Below are 22,368 nucleotides of genomic sequence, written 5' to 3'. Positions count from 1 at the left end.
AGCCATCTCCTCAGTACAGGAGATCAGGAGACAGGACTTAGTATCATGTGGTTCTACTAAGTGCAAAATTAAGAGCACATTTCAAATCAGTATGTTAGAAAAAAACGAGGCGGCAAAATTAGAAAATGAACACTTGGCTTCAGGGGAGTCAAAGGGATACAGATATTTGTGTTTGTTAGAGGTTTTTCATGGCAGCAGTAGTTGTTGATGTTTATTTTTCCTCACTTCAGTAGAACAGTGTTTGTTAATAATTCTAATAATAAAACATCAACACCAATTGCCAGATTTGCCAATTTTTTCCAACTGTGGCTAAACTGAATGTTTAAAAAAAGGAATTTCTTGTGGTTTCACCCCCCCCCCCAAAAAGGATTTTCTTGTGGTTTCCCCCCCCCCCCCCAAAACATAGAAGACCTGGCATAACATGATGGAGCCTGTTGGGAGCACCTCCATGAGTGACTTTGTTCTGGCCAGGAGAAGAGCTCAAATACACTTTACAAAATTTGCATTGTGAGCTGCAACAATTATTGAAATACACCAATATAAAAAACAAAACAAAACCCCAACCCTACTAGAACTGACTCACAGATGGACAAATTTGTTATTGTTTTCATGATCTTTTGCAATGTGTTTGCAGGTTTCCACAGCCTTGTTTAAATTCAAGCAAGGACCTTTTTGCACCAACTTTGCAGGATTTCATTTGTGAGTTGTACATTTAATTCTCCACAGCAGATGGTGATGTGTGGGTGTACTGCTGTATATTTGCAACAGATTCCTTATCCTACAAAATTAATTAAGTGTCTCATGTGCTGATTTAAAATCAGAATTGTATTGTTCGTAAAAAGCTAATTCTTGCATATCATTTTGTCGGGACCTGTGCAGTTCCAACAAAACGTAAGGGAAGAAAAGTCTAAGTGCTGCTTTAAAGCAAATGGATCGTGGCAGCTCTAGTCAGTCCTGACGCGCAGACTGAAGAACTAATGATCTTGTGTGTTTAAAAGTCACTTAAATAAAATTAAGTATTTTGCGCCTCAGTGTCAGGTTCCCCAGATGTTGCTATAAAGAAGGTTGCTGGGTGGTTCAACCGCACTCAGTGATAAACAGCACAGACAAGGCCTCTGAATTAAGCCCATTTTCCTTTGGTGGGTTTCTTTCCTTATCAGGGATTTATTTTAAAATGATTGTTCTTTCAATGGCATTGCTTATGTTCATTTCTGAAGTTTAGGGGATTTTTTTTTTTTTGTTTCCTCCTAATTTGATAAAGTGTCATGTCTTTATGAAAGCTGCCACTGGTGACTTGTACCCACGCCTCGGCCATGCAGCCATCCCAGGCTGCATGTCTGGGTCTCGGAGGAGAAAGAGAAAACGTGAGGCTGAGCGGAGAATCTCAGCGGAGGTCAGGCATTTCCAGACTCGCCAGCCCCACATCACTGACCGCTCCAGCAGCCTCGTATGGCACAGAAAACGGGGCTTCATCTAGGATGGGGGCCACGTCGGTGTCATTGGAGGGGGGGGACCCAGGGCCTTAATGGTTGTGGTGTTAAGCAGGTCGTCAGGATGGATAATATAAGGCCGAAGATGGTTATTTGCCTGCTCCTCCTGCCCAAGTGATGGCTACTGGGCCGCTGTGAGACAGGGGCTGGTTAATCAGAAATGAAATTTAGGAAATTTGGTTCCTTACTTTAAGTAAAGGATCGATGCAGTGGGGTGCCGTGTGCCACACGGGCCAGGTAGGACAATGGCCTGGACGGAGGGTCCGCAGTGTGCTGCCCCTGTGCCGTTGGGGGTATTAACAAAAAACTAAATAAAAACTGTCCCCCTTGTCCTTCAGACACTGGAGCAAGGCTGGGTGTGTGGGAGCACCCCACAGCACCCACGGCTGGCCAGGAGCCGCCTGCATAGCTGCTACAGCGAGGGTGTTGTGCCAGACAAGAGGGGCTGGGTGCGGGGGCTGCCACCTGCGGTGGGGGTGCACAGTAGCATAAGGGACCTTGAGGCTGGTGGCTGAAGTGTTTGGGGACAAGGCACTTGTTTTGGTGACAAAGTCCTCACATCCACCCCAAAGCAATGTGCAACGTTGGGGCCTTCCAGACTTGATGGCATAGCAATGCTCCCTTATCACATTGGTTTGCTTTATATCTGGGTAGAGAGGAAATACAAACCAGCCTTGGGTTGTGTTTGCCTGTGAGTAAGTAGCAGTAGTTGGGTCACGCTTGCTGGCAGCTCCAAACCCCGGTGATTTAAGACTGGAGGTTTATTGTGGAATGGAGGATAGAGGTTTGAGGATTTTATTTTTTTGCTACTGTACAAGAAATAATTTGCAGCCCCATAACATTTAAAATCTGAATGAAATTCAAGATGAAATATTTTAAGTCCTTTAAAATATGCTGGACTGGTGTTTAAAAATATCAGTGATACCTTAGGGGTGTGGTAGACAAAACTTCAAACCTTGTCTGAAAAGCAGCTGTTATCATTTTGTGTGTATCCATGTCCCCATCTTCCCAGTTTCTACTGAAGGAATATTTCAAAAAATTGCTAATCTGATCGTCAGAAAGAACCAGTCTAATTTGTCTTCAATTGTGGGTGAGTCAAACTAGTTTGCCTTTGTATGACCCGTCCTTTTGGTCGCTTGCCTTCCTACAGCCCTTTCTAATGCTTATCCCTGGTAGAGCTACAGGGAACAGGCTTTTTGAAAGGCAGGTTTTTGGGTTTGTGGGAACAGAAACAATTTAAACTCAGTGACCCTTTGTAAAGCATGTTTCCATTCCCCTGCTCATCCTGGTAGCCTTACTGCACTCAATCCCATTTGAATTTCTCAAGCGCACCAGAGTGGCATACTGTGTTTCTGGGAAAGGCCTCAGAAATGACTGTCGCACCAGCATACACGTCCTCCTGGTTGTTGAAGGTACCGCCTTGATGTGCCTGGGATGAAAGCGATTTCCTTAGCAAGGGGTCAGGAGGGTGCACTGCAGCAACGCCCAGGAGGAACACCGCACAGGGAGTGTATGTGTGTCTTTGTGTGGTTGTTGCTTTTTGTTTCCTTCCTGCAGAAGTTCCTGTTTGCCCCCATGATTTGCCCCCTTATGAGTTACTGAAGCTCAGCTGGGTTGGTTCCATCACAGCTTCTGGGTTTAAGAAGTCAGTTATTTTTAGAAAACAGATACTGGATTAGTCTGAGATGTCAGAGCTTTCGTAAAGTTATGCCGGATTTGATCTCCTTTCATTTTGCTCTCTATGTACAATGAATTACTTCTGTGCGGTAAGCTCAGCCTGCAAGATCTCCAGGGCAGGGAACAAATCTTTTCTGTCATCATGCGCTGACCTGGCTTTACCTCATCTATCCGTAGTCACGTGAGTGAGATGTACAAGTTAACAGCCTTGCCTGGCTCCTGCTACAGGTGATGGAGAAAGGGGTTCCCCAGGGCACCTTCTGGGTGTACCTCTCCCCATTAATTATCCCGAGGCCAATTCAAGTACCTAGGCAGCAGCCTCCGCTAAGTGTGGTACATCCAGGCCCCCCTGCCCAACCATGCCAATGGGAACCATTAATGGCACCAGAGTATTTGTCCGCATTTGGTTGCTACAAATTCAGTGTCACTAGGTAGGTTGACTTCCCACAGTAAAAATTTAGGAGTAGCTCACTGCTATCTTGAATGTGCCAGCCATAATTTTCAACATACGCTCCCCTCTCCATTCATTCAAAGCCCATTACTGTGCCCAAGGTCGTCTGAAGCAGAATATAAAGTGAACACACTTGAAATGCCCTCCCCCAGGTGATTTTCCATTTATGTAGCAGGCTTGCTAATTGCAGAAAGAGTGATTACCCTTTCAGGAAAGAAATATAAAACTTGATTACTTTGAATGAGTGTTAGTGAAATTTGGTTCTGATCCCAGCTGGGCAGAAATTGCATTTCAGTAAGACTTTGTAAAAACACTCACATAGGATCAGAACAGTGAACCAAGGGCCACTCTGCGACTACTTTTAGCCCGTGTACGTTTGTGATACTCTCAAAAGGGAGACTGAACTTTACATACCAGATCCTTAAAACTGGCCGAGTCCTTTCTCTTGTATTACTGGTGTACGTGAGCTTTCATACAGCTCACCTAAGCTCACCGATGCAAGCGAATGGAGAAATAGGTACCTTACATGAATGAGATGTAGAAGATCAGTAGCCAAACTTCAAGTGGAAGCAGGGAAATAGCCTGGATCAAAACTGGCGCCTCTGAAGTCAACAGCAAAATGCCAGTGTGTACAGTCCCAGTGCTGTCTTATGAGCATCTAGACTGTATGGTGACTTTCATCTCACTCCTTTTCTGACAGTGTAAGGTACACTGAAGAAAGGACAGGAAAAAAATTAGGCGATGAACCTAAACAAATGCTATAATGTAGATAGTGTGTGTTATAAAAAAACACTATTTACCATGGTTCTTTCTTATATGGAAAGTGCTTTTTTTTTTTAAATGGGCTGGTGCATGTTACACTATTAAAAACACTATTTACCATGGTTCTTTCTTATATGGAAAGTGCTTTTTTTTTTTTAAATGGGCTGGTGCATGTTACACTATATTGTGAAGTGTATGTATATATGTATATAATCAAAAGTGTGTGTATATACATATATATTGATAGATGGGAGGACAATGTTTTTCAGAGCCAAGTCTTTAAACATGCAAATTACTGACTTGTGTATTTCACTATGGAATGGTAAGATTGATTTAAGGATGAATTAAGCAAGCTGTAAATTTAAGAACAAACTCATTCTGCGGCCTGAAATTAATTATTATAACCAACATGGTAACTTAATCTCACAAAAACACGAGTTTATTAAATAGGTGAAAGAGCTGAAGAACCACACGGTCCATCCAGCCCTCTGATATAGTTTTCCTAATCTCAGTTACGAAATTCAATGCTGCAGTTTTACAAGGTACATATTCTCAATTAGTGAATGTTACAGAACATAAACATGAAGTGAATATTTGTATTAATGGGATTCAAACAAGTCAACTGAAAGAAGTATCAACTCTAGTTATAACACATGGTGAAAAGAATCAAATTTGGAATGTGATCATATATACTGTTGTACAGCAGATATGTACACTGTTTCATATTGCATGACATTCATAGCATATTCATAGAAAAGTCAAACTAAATGATGGCTTAAAAACTGTATTAACGCTGAAATTTGCTTGCTACTTCTGTTAAGTGTTGATATTGACTGAGTTAATATTTTCATTGTGTAAAAATACTGTATATAGTAGAAATCCTTCAGGTATCTTCCACATTCAAATAAATAAAGTTACAGTTACAGTTTGATATTTGGTGTTCAACATCTTAAATTAAATGGCTGATTCTTTCTAACCTTCAGAAAGAAAAACAAATAATGAATATGTTCAATCTGGTTTGACTAGTACGTTTCTCTCTTGAAGACCTTGCTTCTGAAATCAGACTAACATCTACCTCATTTGAGGTGCGGCTGGGATTACTAAAACATCTGAACACGGTTAAAAAGGTGGAAAGTCCATAGCCATTCTACACACTTTCATTTATTGTCTGGACAATTAAAGTACAAATAATTCAAACACAACAAGGTTATGAAAAAAACATTTACAATACTTTCCCTCAGAAATGATCTAAACTAGCAAGGTTAACATGAAGTCATTCATTATAACTAAAGTATACAACTGCCTGGTCCTAAGAAAGATTCTTTAAATTATTATTATTATTATTCAGATAGTAAAACACATCGTAGAGAAAAGATTCTGACATGCCTTCCCCACTAATGCTTAGCAAATGCATCAAAACTTTCCCAGCAAACTGCGCTCATTCATAGCAGATGATGTATAAAGGTTTCCCTGAACATTGAATGAGTGTTCCTTTAAACTAAAATCTAACATTGTTAAAGTAAAAAACTGATAAAATTATGATGCAGCCTTTGCTTTAGTTATTTGTCTACTACAAAAGTTTGCCTCTTCAGTGTGAAAAAACAATACTTAGTCTACATGCAGTTAGTGGGTATAGCATGGAAAAAATGCACAAAATAAGCACAAGTTATAAATAACCATAACGTTTTATTACCATTAAGACTAAACTTGTATTGAAAAGATTTTATATAACAAGACAAGAAAAGCAATAGCAAATTTAACTATCAACTAGATTATGCATAGCGAGTAACTGTTTCTAGTACTCAGGGAAGAGCATGACCCTTTTTTGTTTTAAATATATAACCGTACAAAGCACAAACATACTAAAATGATCAGTGCACTGGACAGAGCACCCCCCCCCCTCAGTCTTTTGTTCCTCTAGCTCTGTTTTCCCCAATCTGAATTACATTAAAATAAAGACCCAGTTGTTTTCTTTTCTACTGTGCAGTAAGAAAAAATATTCACAACAAACATGACAATATATCAAACAATATTTCTACACAAGTTACCTTGATACCTCTGTCACTTAAGTATCATAAGAAAACATTTTAAGACATATACAAACAAAACTAGCAAAGTGTTACAACTTATAAAAATTAACCAAAAAGAAAAAATAACTTTATATATATATATATTTATATTATATATACACATACACACACAACAAAATGACACAATAATATGCTTCTTCCCATAGTTTAAGTAAACAAATAAGTAGACTAGCCAAACTAGCTATATTTGATTTTGGCCATATGCATCACATCGGCAATTAAATAAATAAGTGTTTCAAGCAACATAAACAGTGTTCCAAATGTGCCAACACAGCCCAATTATATTAGCTTGGGCTATAAAGTGAATTTGAAAATTCTTAACAAATTTAAAGCAAATGTATTTTTTCTAAACACATTACATTTTACTATGATACTAAGATATGTAAATAATTTTGTAGCACCTACTGCTCAAACCAAGGAAGTTTTTGATCAAAAAATTAATTTTTTTAACTTTTGTTCTGCTGATATCCCTTACTGATGACTTAAAGAAAAACCGTCTTGCAACTCATCTCCTTGCTTTTGGGTTTTGACTGTGGGTAACTGCGTGCCTGGGAAGAACACTCTCCCGTACTGTATTTAATATTTTTATTACATGCTATGAAAACATACGAAGATCATCTGTTTGTAGCCCATCCTTCAAAAAACAATCTACTAATCCAGTTTAAAACACACATCTTGATCTCTAAAAAGTTACCAGTGCAGTATGAACATGACAAAGTTGTCAATTTCCCCTAAATTAGCCAGTCAAAATATTTTTTTCTCAAATCCAGATTCTCTTGTAAAAATTCTTTATATTTTATAAAAATAGATTTTTCTTGAAACCCATTTTCAGCAAAGAGACCACCTCTTTGGCAACATTGTTAATGTTATTTAAATTGTTATGTCATCAGGTATCCCCCTTTACCCCATTCCCTAACAGAAGACTGTTTAGTTCACATGATACAAAAGAAAAAAGGAAAAATAAAAAAAGTTGCAAAATTATGTTCTTCTTTTTGCAATTTTTATTGTTCCTCTTTAATTTATGTGGGGGGTTTACCAATCTGATTCAATCAATGTTTTGAAAAAAAGAAAAGAAAACAAAAATCTTTTTTCTCGCTTTTAATCCCATTAGTTTGTAAAAATTGTTTTTGTTTTATTATTTTTTTTCAAATGAGTGAATGGTCATCTTAAAAAGACCCACCTTCAAGGAAGGTAGTAAAACTAGCTGGCCGGGTAAAAATCCCTGCACATTGTTATCTATGTATATTATATTCAACAACGACAGCTATGAAAGAACATTCAATGCATCAAAGGTTTTTTTTTCTAAGCATTATAAAATCCTTTCCTGTTCCTCACAGGATATCCAATGTTTTAATACTTAGGCAACACTGGCTTATAAAGTCCATGGTTGAATATAAGCCTTGAAGAGTTTTTTTTTGTTTTGTTTTGTTCGTATATATATTTATATATATATATTTTAGTAAGTAAGGATATGAAATTCAGGATTTGTGGGTTTTATTGGTTTTAAAGGAAACTTGCAATACTCTGTCTCCTAAACGGTATCCATTAAGGCTGGCAATCGCCATGGCAGCTTCGTCGTAGTTGGTCATGGTGACAAAGCCAAATCCCTTGCACTTGTTGGTGTTGAAATCACGGATCACCTTGACATTATTGACTGCTCCAAAGGGACCAAACAACTGCCACAGCACACTCTCATCCGAGTCAGGAGACAAGTTGTAGACGAAGATGCACCATCCAGTCCCAGTGTGACCAGGGATATTCATTCCGACAAGGCTCGTCATACCATCAATTGTGATCGGAGAAAACCTACCAAGTAAAAAGAGGGGTCTATTCTAAATATATCTCTTGGCACAAGCTACATGGAACCAAGACTTTAGAATAAATAAGCCAATGTTAATGAAGGTTCTTGATCCTATCCCTGGCAGATGCCTACGTAGCCACACTTGGCCTCTAACTCTTACTTAAGTGGAAGGGAGCTGTACTAAAACCAGACCAAATCTGGGCATAAACGTATCTCCCTTCAAGGATAAGCCCTACTTAGATGTAGACAAACATTAATAAAAGAAAGGCTTAAGGACAATCTAAGTCAAAAAGGGCCCGCACATGCTGCTATCAATGAGTTCATTTAAAGAGGCCTGTAGGAATTTACCACTTATTCCCATCACTAAAATAATGTAGTTTCAGGGCAAATGGAGATCTAATGCTTTACTTTTTACTATTTTGCAGTAAAAAAACCCCACCCACCACAAACTTCAAGACTTATTTTAAGGGATTAATACGAATGCCATTGTCAGGATACAGCTATAACAGTAGCCTCTTTAGCTAAAAATACTATTAGATTTAGAGAGATGTCTGTAAGTGGTAGATTTTAATTCTCCTCCTAACAGTCCTTAACTGACATACGCTGGGAAAAAATCCAGTTAATAAAAAAGTCCTAATGCTGGCCACATATTAAAGAAGATTTATGCAGCAACTGTAGAGTAAGTAAAACAGTGCATAAATATAATTAATGAGCATGTCAACTAATACCTTCATACTGTGAGACTTCATGTCCATGACAGGCTCTTAGGTTCTTTGGATAGTCAACATAGAGAGACAAGCCCTAGAAATCTAATATAGCACCCTAACTTTTCCCCCTGTTGTCTTTTGGGACCTGTTTTCTTAACTTAAACATCTGAATTGGAAAGCTAAAGCCACAGGCTGGACAGGATCTATGGACATCATCTGATCAACCTCCTGCTCGAAGCAAGGCTAACTTCTCAAATTAGATCTGCTGCTCATGGCCTTGCAGAAGAAAGTTTTGAAAGTCTCCAAGGATGGGAACTCCACCTCTGGAGCCCCTGCTCCAGGGCTCCACCACCCTCACTGTGAATGATTTTCCCTTATACTCAGTTGAATTTCCCCTGCTGCAACCTGTTACTGTTGACTCTTGTCATTTCGCAGCTGACCTCTAAGATGACCTCAGCATCATCTTCTTTCTAATGCTCCTCGTAGGTAGCTGAAGACAGCAGTCAGGGGCTAAACTCTACATTTGCCTTTCCTGAATTTCACCATGTTCCTCTAGCTTGTCAAGGTCTCCTCAGTGGCAGCCACGGCCAACAGCATGGTGACTGCCCCTGCTCCCTCACCAGTTTAGTGTCACCCATTAATGCAAGGAGGGCGCATCACAGCCTGTGACTCAGGTTATTAATGAAGATGTTAAGCAGCATCAGCCCTCAGGATCAACATAATTTTCCTTTCATCAGTTTGAAAAAAAAAGTGACATGCTTTCTGAAGCTATACTTTGGGATATGTTTTAAAATAACAACTGCACAGAGGAAACGTCTTAATAAAAATCCAGTTTCACATGTACCTTCATATGATGAGTTTTAATACCAGAACTGAATAGTAATTCCTCAGTATTTTTTGAGTGATGACTGCGGGACTAGAGGGGTGGACTCAGTGTTGCTGAGTGAGCTCTTGTGCTCTCCAAAATATCTCCTTTTACACTTGTAATATTTCCACACACATTTAGCAATCTGCACAACATTATGCAGTGTGTATTAAATAACCGTAAGAGAAACTACACGCTTGATGGCTGCTCACCGTTCTGTTGACTCCTGATGGCACTTTATATGTATATTCAAGGAAAAACACACACTTGGAACATACATCGTAAGCTGAGGAACATCACTGGGGTGTAGCAATGCTATAAATGAGCGGTTCACAAATGCTCACAGCATTGGATCGTCAGACATACATATAGGTTTGCAGACAGTAATAAAAATATGTGGCAGTTTTCCAACTGAACTTCACTTTTGCAAATCCTACTCTCAACATCTTTTAATTTCTCTCCCACATACTGAAACTAACTAGTAGCTATCATAATGGTTCAGCATGGCTCTAACCCATGGTATTTCCCCAGCTGCTGAAAACAAAGATGGCTGGACAAGGCCAATTTATACTGACCCTTCCACAGTATGTGGAATTGTAAATAAGGCGGCCAGGACCGAGAGCTTGTACAAGCCAACAGCTTGTTCAACTTCTTTTGAAATCTGGAAGATGGAACTTTAAGCCCATTGCCGACAAGTGCCAATGTGCTAGTAAAACACGTAAGCCAGCAAACACACCTTTTCTGCAATGTTTAAATTTAACATCTAGTACAACATCTAATGTATACACTACACTGTAAGTGATGCTATTGTAAAATCTGTACAATGCAAAGCTGTGCATGTCACACAGTATGTTATAAAGTTTTGCATTTTTAAGGAATACTGCACTGATGTAAAGGATTAAAGTTTCATACAGTTCACTGGAGAGCAGCTTTCCCCTGGAAACCTTTAGGAGCTAATGCAGCTTTCAACTATTTAGGTACCACGAGCACAGGAGTTGCTCTAAGTCCAAGAAACCAGTGCAAGTGTATTGACACAAATACAAGATAACCTATTGCATAAGTAGCTTTGCTACTAGCAAGTGATCTGAAATTAGTGTCAATAAAACCTTTTTCCACATCAGCATATCTCATTTTCCATCAGTACCATATAATTAACATGGGGAGAGAACGAACCGACCCTCAAACCCAGGAACACTACACTATGGATGTTTCAGAGGCAGTTTCCGAAGTTTTTATCAACAAGTATTTTTTGTGTGACCCTATGCCTGTAAATACAGGGTTTGCTAGTGCAAGTCCAAGTTTAAGATCTGCTGGGAGCAGACAACTAATTTAAGATGCCTACAAAATGACTTAAAAACCTGTTGTGATTTAAGACTACCATTGCAGACTCTGAATATTAAGAAAGCAGATGCATAACCCAAAGACAGGTAACACTCCCTTTCCCTCTGTAGGTCATAGGAAATCAGAATTCAAACTCTCACTAGTTCGGACTAAGCCCTGTTTGTCCCACACCACACGGCAGTCCAATTCCAGGGAAAGCAGCAGCAAACCCAGGGAAAGCTCCCAGAACAAACCCATCCTTCTGACACTGACTTGTACCCAACAGACACTTGAGGCTGAGAGTTCTGCCATGTTTTTGGCAATGTATCAAGAAACAAATGAGACTGGAGAACCCAGGAGAAGCGGTGTGTGATAAAACCAGGTGGTAAGTTCTGACTCATCGTATCACCATCACCACTAAGGATGTCACGAATGTAACAAATGTACTAATGAACACCAGAAGTAGTGCTTCTGGGAAGATACAAAATAGTCAAAACAGAGGTGGTGTAAGTAGTCTTTAAGATTTGCGATTTGTATGATAGCTACTGTGGCAGCAGTTGAAACCCATGTTACTGTCTACTACTAGCTAGTGTAAAGATATACTTACCATACCATTTTACAGGGTGAGCTTTAAAAAAGCTCAAATAATTTTCAAATGTGGTGAGTAGACCATTTCAGAAGATTAGGAAGTATTTTCTCATCTTAATTGTGGGGGATGGCTGGACATCTTATGGTAACATCAGGAATAAGACTACACCTTTATTTTGCTGTAAGGTTCACTTGCATTGGTGTGTGCCATTAGAAGAAACACTAACACCACATCAACTCATTTTACCTATCAGATCAAACATTGAACATACTCATGAAACAGCATAAATGTTTACAAATCAGCTGAACTTTCACACATGCGTGCACATACACATGAACACAGAGCTATTTTAAACAAAACACAAATCTAAAGCACCGAGAAAATTTTCAAAGTATTAAACCTGTAACAAAAGAAACTTAGGGCTGATTAAGGTGCACACAGCTGTATTTTTTAAGTCAAACTTGTGAAGCCAGATGTAGTAGAAACAAGGTCTTAACTGTAAGATTTAGACAACAGCAGTGTAGTTCTGTTTTCAACTGTTAAATCTTCCATTATCAGATCGGAGATTAGTTAAAAACTTAAGTTAATAGCTCTGATTCTGGAAAAAGTGCCATTTAGCAGGACAACTGCAGTTTGAATGCTTGTAGCTGTTGCACCTAAACCATTTGAAAAGCCCACCTGTAAATAAAAAAAGGTTGAAAAACCCACAGAATTTGCGTGTGGCCTTTAAAGTAACAAAACCAACTGAAGTCCAAACTTAAAAAGAATTTGACATGCTGGTGGAAGAAAAGAAGGAATTAAAAAAAAAGTAAAGTTAGTGAATTAAAAAAATAAATTGTAGCACCAATCTGTGCCAACACGGACATCTGGCAATCTGTGGAATTCTAATTACCTCTTTACGCCATAGGCCATATTAAGCAAATTGTCCAGCCTGAAAAGAGAAGGAGGGTCTTTGGGTTAATGTCTCACAGATGGCAAGATCGCTCAATGGAACTATTATTAATAGCGTTCCATTTTCAAAGAAGAAACGTTCAACAAGTTTCCCACACATCTAAGGAGCCTAACAACTCCCAGCCTGCTTTGTTAAGTCTGAGGTTGTGCTTAAATTTCCACCACAGCATTTAAAGTAATTTTTAACTTGTCTACACTCCTAGAGAAAACCTTTGTTTCCAGGGTTTGGTTTTAAAAAAAATCCACTTCTGGTTTGTCTTTTTTAGACAATATTAGTATGAAATTTTTGCAAATAATTCAACCGTTCACCTTATATTTACAGTTAACTTGGAAATAAAATGTTACAGTCCAAAATTGCTGGAACTAGAAAAATTCTTGATTCTAACTGTCTTAACATAATACATTCTCCCCATTGTATTACATATATTTAGTATTAATCCTCCACGGTCAATCTAAATGACCACCAATTTTTGCAGAATATAATCATCTGCTTTCCATGGGAGCACACTAAAGTCCTTCTATCCATGGAATGATTCAGTGATAACCTCAATGGACACAGCTGCGTGCCACAGAAAAACAAGTGTAAGTTTAATGTATCCAATGGCTGACTTTAAGTGATCTGTAATTCATTAGCACTTTTCATCACGGAAAAACTACAATTACTTTTGAATAATTCTCTAAAGCCAGTTGTAACTCAGTTATGCGAGTATGCCCAAGTTTTCTTTTTTTGAAGGCAGACTTTTTATTTGAATGCTAGGTTGCCTGAAAATTATTATCAAATATAAAAGTAATGAGAACATCATGTATTGCTAACCCTGGCTTACGTATCAGATGGAAACAGTATATTCAGAATGCAAAGCATAAAAACATCCCCGAAAGTATCTGAAGAATCACACCAAAGACTAATACAAGGTCTCTTTATACTAAAAGCAGATATCTCAGGCTAATAAATTTAATGATACTGCTGCTGACTGGAACAGACTCAGCCTTTTTCCTGCTACCGATCCACTGTCATTAACATCAAAGTCTAAGCTGCATCAAAACTGTAATAACGTAGCAGAAAATAAAAGCATTAAAAAAAGAGAAAGAACAGGATAGTCACTGCTCATTTGATTATCAGTGTAACTCTATTCTGTCCTCCCTTTTTCTATGAGACTTCATGAGATCTGATTGTACAGTACTTCAGCTGTTTTAGTAAATACAACATGACTACTGCTGTCAGCAGATTTTCCTCCTCATTCTCCAGGAAAGAATATTTAATTTTACAAAGAAAATCAGGTCAGCCTACGCAACTAAAGCATATTTTCCTGCACAGCACCTGCCCCACATTGTTGTCGCTGGTGGAACTTCAGTTCTTTTCCAGGTAATTACCTGAATCTCTGAGCCTGGTGGTGAAGTGGTCCAGGGTAGCGTCTGTTGGGAGACTGATACAGCTGTGAAAGGAGTGCCTGGCTTGTTTTCTGGCTGGGGTTATTGGCAAACTTCACAGTAATTGGTTCTGTAGCACCACTAGGCTTCTGGCCATTTAGTCCCTTTATGGCTTCTTCTGCCTCTATTCTCTTATCAAAACGGATAAATCCCACACCTCGAGAAACCCCTGGGAAGTAAAAACATGTGAACAGATGAATATTTGTAGGAACGGCCTCATCTATGTAACGAACAAACCGAATGTTCTTTTTGACTTCACAGAATACACAGCTTGCAAATTAAAGGAAGTCCTATAAAGAAAAATGCCCTTCCCCAGCTGTGTTCTCCAAAATCAGCCCCTACCTTTTTTAATATAACGATTTTAAGTAAACAACATTCTGCATTTTGGGATCCCTCATGAAAGAGGCAGCAGTTATGCCTCCAGTTACACTTACAAAGAACCAGGTACTACATTTTACACTAAAAGTCGTATTGTCTTAAAACTCAACTGCCAGCATGCATTTACAATTTTGCCATTTCTAGAAAAACATGCATATATCAAGAAAAGTTTTCTTTTAACCTGTGACTTGATCAACCAGAATCCGTGAGGTGATGATGCGCCCATATTGTGAGAATAACTGCTCTAATTCTTTCTGGGTCATTGTTTTCGGAAGGCCGCTGACATACAAGTTTGCATCTCTGATCGATGCTGAACTTGGACGGGCATATGACACCTATGGATCAAAGAAAAGGAAAGGGGTATTAGTAAGCTAGAGCCACCCTTTGCATTTTAAACGGACAGATTATTTTCTGTTCTTTCACAAGCAATAACCCTCAAGTTCAGGTGCTGCCTGTTCTGCAAAACTAACAAAGCCGGGAAAGGCTGGAAGAACAAAAGGAAGAGCTAGAGAGACCTTAAAAACAAATGCAAGGGTTCTTTAAGTGCAGGCATAAAAACTATTGTTCAGAGGTAGATTAATGTGCAGCTTCCTACGCACGGCTTTGTAAGTTTACCCCTATGGATTGTGGGTGTATGGATGATTTACTGTATCCAACCTGTAATAACCTTAGCACATACGTAGCACTCTAAAGTTCCAGTATGTTTTATTCCACCCCCTCCCCCAAGTGTCTGAAACAGATCAGGTTATTTGCAGAGTGATCTTTCATGCTATCTCTTTGTTGTTTTCATCCTGAGCTGGCAAGATCTGTTCTGGATGAACAGTAAAGTACTGGTGAAATTAGACTAAATGAACATCTGCTCGGGGAACTGTATACTGACACTCATTGTCATATCTGCAATTTATCACAAGAAGTTCCCTTGCACTGTAAGCCCAGAACCAGACCATAAAAATATTGTGACCAAGCAAACAAGAAAATCTAGCTGCGGCACTGCATGTTTGCTGTTGGAAAATTATTAAATCAAGTCTCTCAACTGCTCTTCTACCTATGAATCAGATTATAATATGTGCATAAAAAGCCTTCTGCATTTTTAAAATATATACATTTAGGATACACGCATTTAACATAACAAAAATACTTCCTGGATAAAGCAATGGCAAGTATTCAGCACAGATCATGAAGAATTACTTTGCAGCACATCTGAAATAGCATTGGATCCAAACCTGAATATTATGCACTTCATCTTGATTTATTTAAACATAAACAGATCAGTACGTTCCTACATTGTCTTAAAACGTGTCTTGGAAGGAAATGGGGAGGTCTCATCATGAATACAATGCTTTCAGCAATTGTCTTCCCCTCTTCCCAAGCCTTAGCCCAAACACAAATGATGTCAAATGAATGTCTTTATGTGTTGTGTCAAAGAGTTGTCTATGTGCTCCACACCTAAAAATAGATGTTGACTCAACACAGAAAATTATGTGAATGACTAATATTTGCTTCCACAATCTTCCCTGCATAATAGCAGACAAAATCTAAAGATTCTAGATTTTAAGGTTTTTGGCAACTTCTTTAAAACTTACATGTTTGTACATAACCTTTTAAATCTAACATTTACAGAGAAGGCTAGAGAGAGGACGTGGAAAAATTTAGAGAAAGAAATGTGAAAAAGAGGTTAGATAAAACATTTGTATCAACTGAGGCAAGCTCAGGCACAGCACAAAGGCACAAGCAGACATAACGAGCAGAGAAACCTTCAAGTGCTGATATCAGTGCTGAAAGGGAGAAGTATATTGGGGTGGAAACTATTTTGTGCCTCAGCAATTTTGGACCTCACAGCCCATGAGCTCCTGATGAGGTGCAGCATTTAAGTCACTTAATCGCTGGTCCCAAACACCCCTCTGATGCTCTAGGACCAGAAAACACACACAACACTACTTGGCTTTTATGTAACTAAGATCAAGCCAGGTGCTTGGGGAAAACAGGGATAACTGCACTATGCTTTCACCTACAGATACCATGCCGAAAATCACTGTTTTGACCATGCTTGGTTTGCTGGTCTCATATCAGTGGCTTCTCATCTATACCCCGTGCCAGGGCATTCGGAAAAGCAGACTCCCCCTCCACGCTCTGCAAATGCCTTACCCTTGAGAGGGTACTGCAAGGGTTCAGACACCTACAGTTTAACCTACTTTAGGAGTAACAGTTTAAAAAACACTTAAGAGCCTCTCTGGAGTGGGGGTAGGGACCTTACCTATTCCTCAAAACTGAGAGCTGCAAAATTAATACAGTTCCTGGGAAAACAGCCAGGGGTTTCCTTTGGGTTTTCTCACTCTGGCACATTCATTAACCAAATGCCACATTACAGAGAAGATGAAAAGTATTGGGATATGCAAAAAACACCACTACTCAGAGCACTGAGTACCTGACACTTTATATATACACATACTTCTACATACAGAAAATGCTCTGCTCTTGTGGGCCATGCAGACATGCAGTGGAAGGAGAGACTGCACACACTCACAAATCCATCTACTTACAGCACATGTAAACACCTATCACTACTCAGGTCTAATTTTTATTTCCTCCTGCAATTAAACATTCAGGCTGCAGGGGAGCCTGGGCCAAAGAAATAAGCTGCCAAAAGCAACTCAGCCACCTTTAGTATCAAGGAGAAAAGGTTGCAAGCTGAATGGACTCAAGGCTAGTAATGTCAATTATTTATTTGCTTTTGAATCTTTTTCGTCTTCCCTCTCAGGTCAGCCAATGACAAATTAATTGGTTAGACCATGCCGTCCTGCTTTCAAGCTATTATTCAGTTAGTACTGAGGGCAGGATGTCTTCCCATGTATTAGCTATCGAAGGAAGAAAACGCCCACCCTGACCCTCCACCAGACCAGAAGCTCTTTGGTGCTGTGAAAGTTAAAATGGGAGCCAAAACCAGCTCCCATTTTATCACTGAAAACTGCAAAGCACTGGGTGAGGATGCTGCATTATATTCACGCTTAAGAATAATTTTTTTTGCTCATGGCAGTGTTAGCACCTTGTAATGAAATAGTGTGTTGAAAAAGAAAAGAATACGGAAATCCTAGCCACCACAAGAAATTCAAAATAAATGAACTGGAGTATGCCAAGCTACTGTTTGACCCAGGCATTTCTCAGCATTATAATGTTTGTCCATTTATATGACAGTTGGAAGTCGAATGATGGTGTTATATTTCACTGCATAAGATCATTTAGGAGTTCTTCGGTCAAATTTGCAAGGAAGATAATAAAATACTGTACAATTCATTTTATGGCTTGCTGGCCTCCGATGTTAGTTTCTATAAATATATATATGTACTAACTGTGAAAAACATTTGCTAGGCTATTTCTAATCTAACATTGAACATTAGCCTGTGTAAGGGCTTCTCTTTAGTATAAACAGCCATCTCAAGAGTCTGCACCACTGTCTCCAAACACTATTGCAGAGTCCTAAGGTCCAGCATTTCATATCTTCCATGGTAATGCACATTTTTGTTAAGGAGCACAGAAAATATCTCCAAGTTAATGTAATTACCTTCCCTATTGATTTCCTACCCCTTTTCCCACATAGAAAACTTTATGAAAAATTTCTAACCTCAAAACTCTTCTGAACATAAATTGAAGCGGTCTGGTCTTTCCAAGTCAGAGCCCACAGCAAAGGCACCCAGAGGCATGAACGCATCCCATTTGTCTTACAGAGGCAAGGCACTGGACATGTAACAGCAACCATTTAAACACCAACACTTAACCACTTCACTGCTGCTCATCCGAAGAGATGCCTTCGGCTCATATGCTAATCCTGGACTTCTCAAACATTAAGTCCATTTCCAGAAGACTCCTCCCAAAATTAATTTTTTTGTGGAGTAAGTCAGAATAATCTCTCAACTCCCATCTGCTCCAAAGAGGAACAGCATTGTCCTTCCCTGAAACGATGTGCTGAGCCAGCAGAGCCACCCTGCCCCAATCAAAACATCTGCTGACAAGCAACCTAGCAGCTCATGTCTTTCAAAAACAAAGCTTCTCCAAGGAGATTTATGTCTTGCTCTGCATCTAGTTTTACTCACCTGGGGAACACAAGACTAGTCAGGAGCCTTTAATCAGAGTGCACTGCGTGGCAGCAAAGGCATCCACAGGCCACTGAACCACCCCACCAATTGTACCTGCAATCCCTGGGACATCTCTCCAGCCACGAGCAGGTAAGGTGCAGTCAGTGTTAAGTGACTCCCTGGGCAGCTTTCAAAAAAGCGTGTGTAACATTCAAAAATACTAACCTTCTTGGTGACCTTAACTTTGAAAGACTTTGCTTTGTCTCTTTGCATGACACGCTCCAAGATGTAGGATTTCTTGCATGACTCTTGGGGTGAGTCACTTCACTTTTTTCTGCTTGAGGTCCAAACGTGTAAAACGGGGACAACCCTTCCTTCACCTGCTGCCTCTTATTCCACTGGTACGCACTGCAAGTGCATACATGACCACTCAGAGAGCTTCACGTGTAAATAAGCACAGTCTCACTTGTTTCATGCACATACAAAGCCAGAAGTAAAATCTGCTTAACACCAGAGGATGTTAATGGGCTATAGCCAGAAGAGATGTTTCCCCATAGGCACTTCCAGGCCCTTGCCCATGCCCTAATTTTGTGCAAAAACACAGATTTAAGAAACCCTCCTGTGAAAGCTACATGCTTTGTCAGAACAATCGCACACAGAAACCCTCTGGTCTGGAGGCTGCAGACCAAAATCTAGAATATTTTCACATTCACCGCTTGCACTGCTTTGTCCTTTCTCTTCTCCAAGCCCTTGGTTGGGGGATGGAGGGGAGTGACGATGCACTTTACTGTTGAGCAATTCAATGCCATTTTACTGGGATTAATTATGATTGCAGGTAAGATACAATGGTCTGTCCCATCATTTCAGGAAAAGACATCCATAGATAATAACCTAGAAGTACTCCGGCTGTATCAAGAGCAGGGCTAAGAGAAATAATTGCTCCAGCTCTGTGGAATGAAACGGATTCATTGGCAAAACTGAAGCAGTTAAAAGAGAAATCTCGATTAAGAGAAGATGCGCAAAACTTACAGGTAAAGACTCTCTGGTGCCTGCTGAAAGCAGCAGAGCCAAATCTGAACCTTCAAACACAGCACTGAAGGGTCCTTCGAGCCACAGCATCACTACAGGCACAAAGGCTGGAGAAGGGTTTGTTAATAAGCACTACAAAGTCCAAAAGGTTATGCAGACAGAGGCTCCTAGAGAGCAAAACCGAAATAAACTTAGTTGAGGCTTTCCAGATCTGTGGCATCTTTAAAAGTTTCTTGTCCAAGCCTTTGTCCCAGGGTGCAGCAGTCACAGCAGATGACCCCTCTTATGACTAACTCTGAGCTAGCACAAAACAGAACAAGCAATTACCTTAATTTTAAAAGGAACTACAGAGCTACATCCCAAATCTGCAGCTTGCAAATGCCTGTAATCTGAATTTTCAGGGAAGGAGAGGAGCACATGCTCTTTTACACCTCTAACCTCTACAAAGCTTTGCTGGAGCTCAGGGGGAAACGCAGCCGAGCACATCTGAAGGCAGCTGGTGAGCTGGCAGAGCACACGGGTGCAGCACACGCTGTGTCCCTATACATATGGGGAGCCCAACGCAACTGCATGCATGGGAAGCTTAAAAACGCAACCCCCTCTGCACCATAGTCCAACATGCTCAGATCCTCCCAGTATCTTCCACCCCCCCAGACCCTTCATCTGTTCTCCCTCACAAAACGCTTAAGCCCTCTCTGTGCCTTCCTCTATTTTGTTTTCCCCAGCTCCCCCACAAATCAGAGTATCCCCAGATCTCTCCATACACCCTCCCCTTACCACCCGGCCTTGCACATCATCTCATTTCTTCACTGGGAGAAGCAGCTGCAGGTGGTGGCTGGCCAGCTCAGTGGCAGGTAGCCCCCAGGGATGCTATGGGAGAATACGAGTGGAAGACGCAGGGTTTTTGGCAGAGTATTGCACCAAGGGCACTCAACACCAGAGCTCTGCTGCCATAACTATCAGCAAGCCAGCACTTTCTGACTGCAACTCAAATTGTTGGGTTTAACTCCCCCACATACCTCCCAAGCGGTTTGGGACAGGGTGCAGAGGATGCAGCTCTCCTCCCCATACTTGCTGCCACAGCCTTCCTCCTCCCCTGCCTTGTGCTTCCTGCGCCCCCTTCACCTGCTGAGCACAACTCAAAGGCAATCTTTTTGACAAATGACTTTGTAGGATGGAGAAGTCTGAGGTTGCTGTTATTTGGTTACCCTGCAGTGACAGGATGGTTTGTAGTTTTGCAGACAATTACAAGAATTAACATGGACAGATTTAGAGCCTGAATTTTGTAGAAATATCTGGCATTTCGAAAAACACCAGAGAAACCAAGATAAATAGCAAGATCTTTGAGCAGTAATGTTACTATTTTATTTCCAGAAAACAGATTACTTTCTCCCGCAGCCCTATTTGCTGTATTTTAAACTAGGATCATCCAGTCCTATTAATCAAACCAGGAGAGTAAAGCAGAAATAAACATTTTGAACTAACAATAGGAAGTGTCAAAATAGCAGTAGCTACATTCCATGTTACTTGTTAATTTAACTGAAAATTAAAATAATTAGAGAAAGGCTCTGACCACAGAGGAATGATCCTATCTGTTTAGTATTTCATCATCTGAAGATTTGATGGATTTAAGAACTAGAAGGCTTTAAGGGCTCGGAGAACCCAGATTCCTTCTCCCCTCACTGGAGACTTCGCCTTTGCTCCAGCAGTGTCACAGCATGCTACCTGCTCCTGCGAGGGAAAAGAGAAACAAACCTATTTCTCAGGTGACAGAGAAAAGGAAGGAGAGTGGGACACAAGACTGCGCTTCAGGGGATCACTGGCTCTTTTTAGATTTCAAAAACTTCCTTTCAAAACTCTGTTCCGCCCTTGTTCCAGCATCCCCCAACATGAAGCCAGGTCACCTGAATCGCCATGTAAATTATAAAACACTTCCTTCACATCCTTTCAGATGCTGTCCTTTTTTCCAGGGCAAAGCAGCACAGTTTAAACAATCTGTACCCCATGCATCACACATCTTATTTTCTTTCTGATATTTGATGCAACTGAATTGCCAGGCAATCTTCAACAGCAGCAGTGACCTTTCATATGCTTTTATGGATGGGCAAATTTCATTTCTAAAAATAGATTCAATTTCTGGAATATATATTTATTTCAACACGCTCTGTATCCTCCCTCATTCTAAGCTTTTTGTAGAATTATGTCAAGCTTTAGCTGTAAAAATAAAGTGAAGACCTTCTCCCTCACAGGATGATGATGATGCTATGAAATGGTGTAAATAAAATATGCACTATGATCAGCTGAGGAACATAACGTGTATAACCTATTACCAAACACATAACACTTCCTTCAATGCTTTCCCCAAACAGATATTCTGTAAATAGTCACCTCTCGACTTTGACTTGAAAGGGCATCACTGACTTAAATAAAATGCACATAAATATTTTAGCTGCTACAGCAAAAAGGGATTATTTATTGTAACAATGAAATAAAAAGAACATATCTTCAGTTATTTTAGTCTGCACATCTGAGAGCAGACTGTGCCTAGCTGTTTTGCTGATCCTGCCATAAAACCAGTTCCTCCTGTGACTGCATGGCTGGTTTGCAAGGCATCAGGAGAGAGAGAAAATTAAACTGCCATGAAAATGTTACAGAAGTGAAAAGGACAGGATTTGGGGACACATGCAGAAAATATCTTTTTTTTTTTTAAACAGGAATTAAGCCTTGTGGGGTCAAAAAATGAGTGCAAATATGCCCCCC

At 40.0% G+C, this 22,368-nt stretch overlaps 1 protein-coding gene across 2 annotated transcripts in view; it reads right to left on the bottom strand.

Moving 5' to 3' along the window:
- Positions 1-4,793: 4,793 nt before the first annotated feature.
- ELAVL4 (ELAV like RNA binding protein 4) overlaps positions 4,794-22,368 on the bottom strand; it is a 67,123-nt gene continuing 49,548 nt past the window's right edge. For both annotated transcript variants that reach the window (XM_009287342.1, XM_009287344.1), the window contains exons 4-7: positions 14,691-14,844; positions 14,075-14,300; positions 12,645-12,683; positions 4,794-8,276 (exon numbers count right to left, since the gene is read on the bottom strand). In XM_009287342.1, coding sequence (XP_009285617.1) covers positions 7,949-8,276; positions 12,645-12,683; positions 14,075-14,300; positions 14,691-14,844 — 747 coding nt within the window. In that variant the 3' untranslated portion in view covers positions 4,794-7,948. The remainder of the gene's footprint in view (positions 8,277-12,644; positions 12,684-14,074; positions 14,301-14,690; positions 14,845-22,368) is intronic.

Source organism: Aptenodytes forsteri, unplaced genomic scaffold (assembly GCF_000699145.1).
Source record: "Aptenodytes forsteri isolate BGI_AS27 unplaced genomic scaffold, ASM69914v1 Scaffold119, whole genome shotgun sequence".
Classification (NCBI taxonomy): Eukaryota; Metazoa; Chordata; class Aves; order Sphenisciformes; family Spheniscidae; genus Aptenodytes; species Aptenodytes forsteri.
The sequence above is the reverse complement of the archived record's forward strand: the minus strand, read 5'-3'. Positions and strand labels throughout refer to the sequence as shown.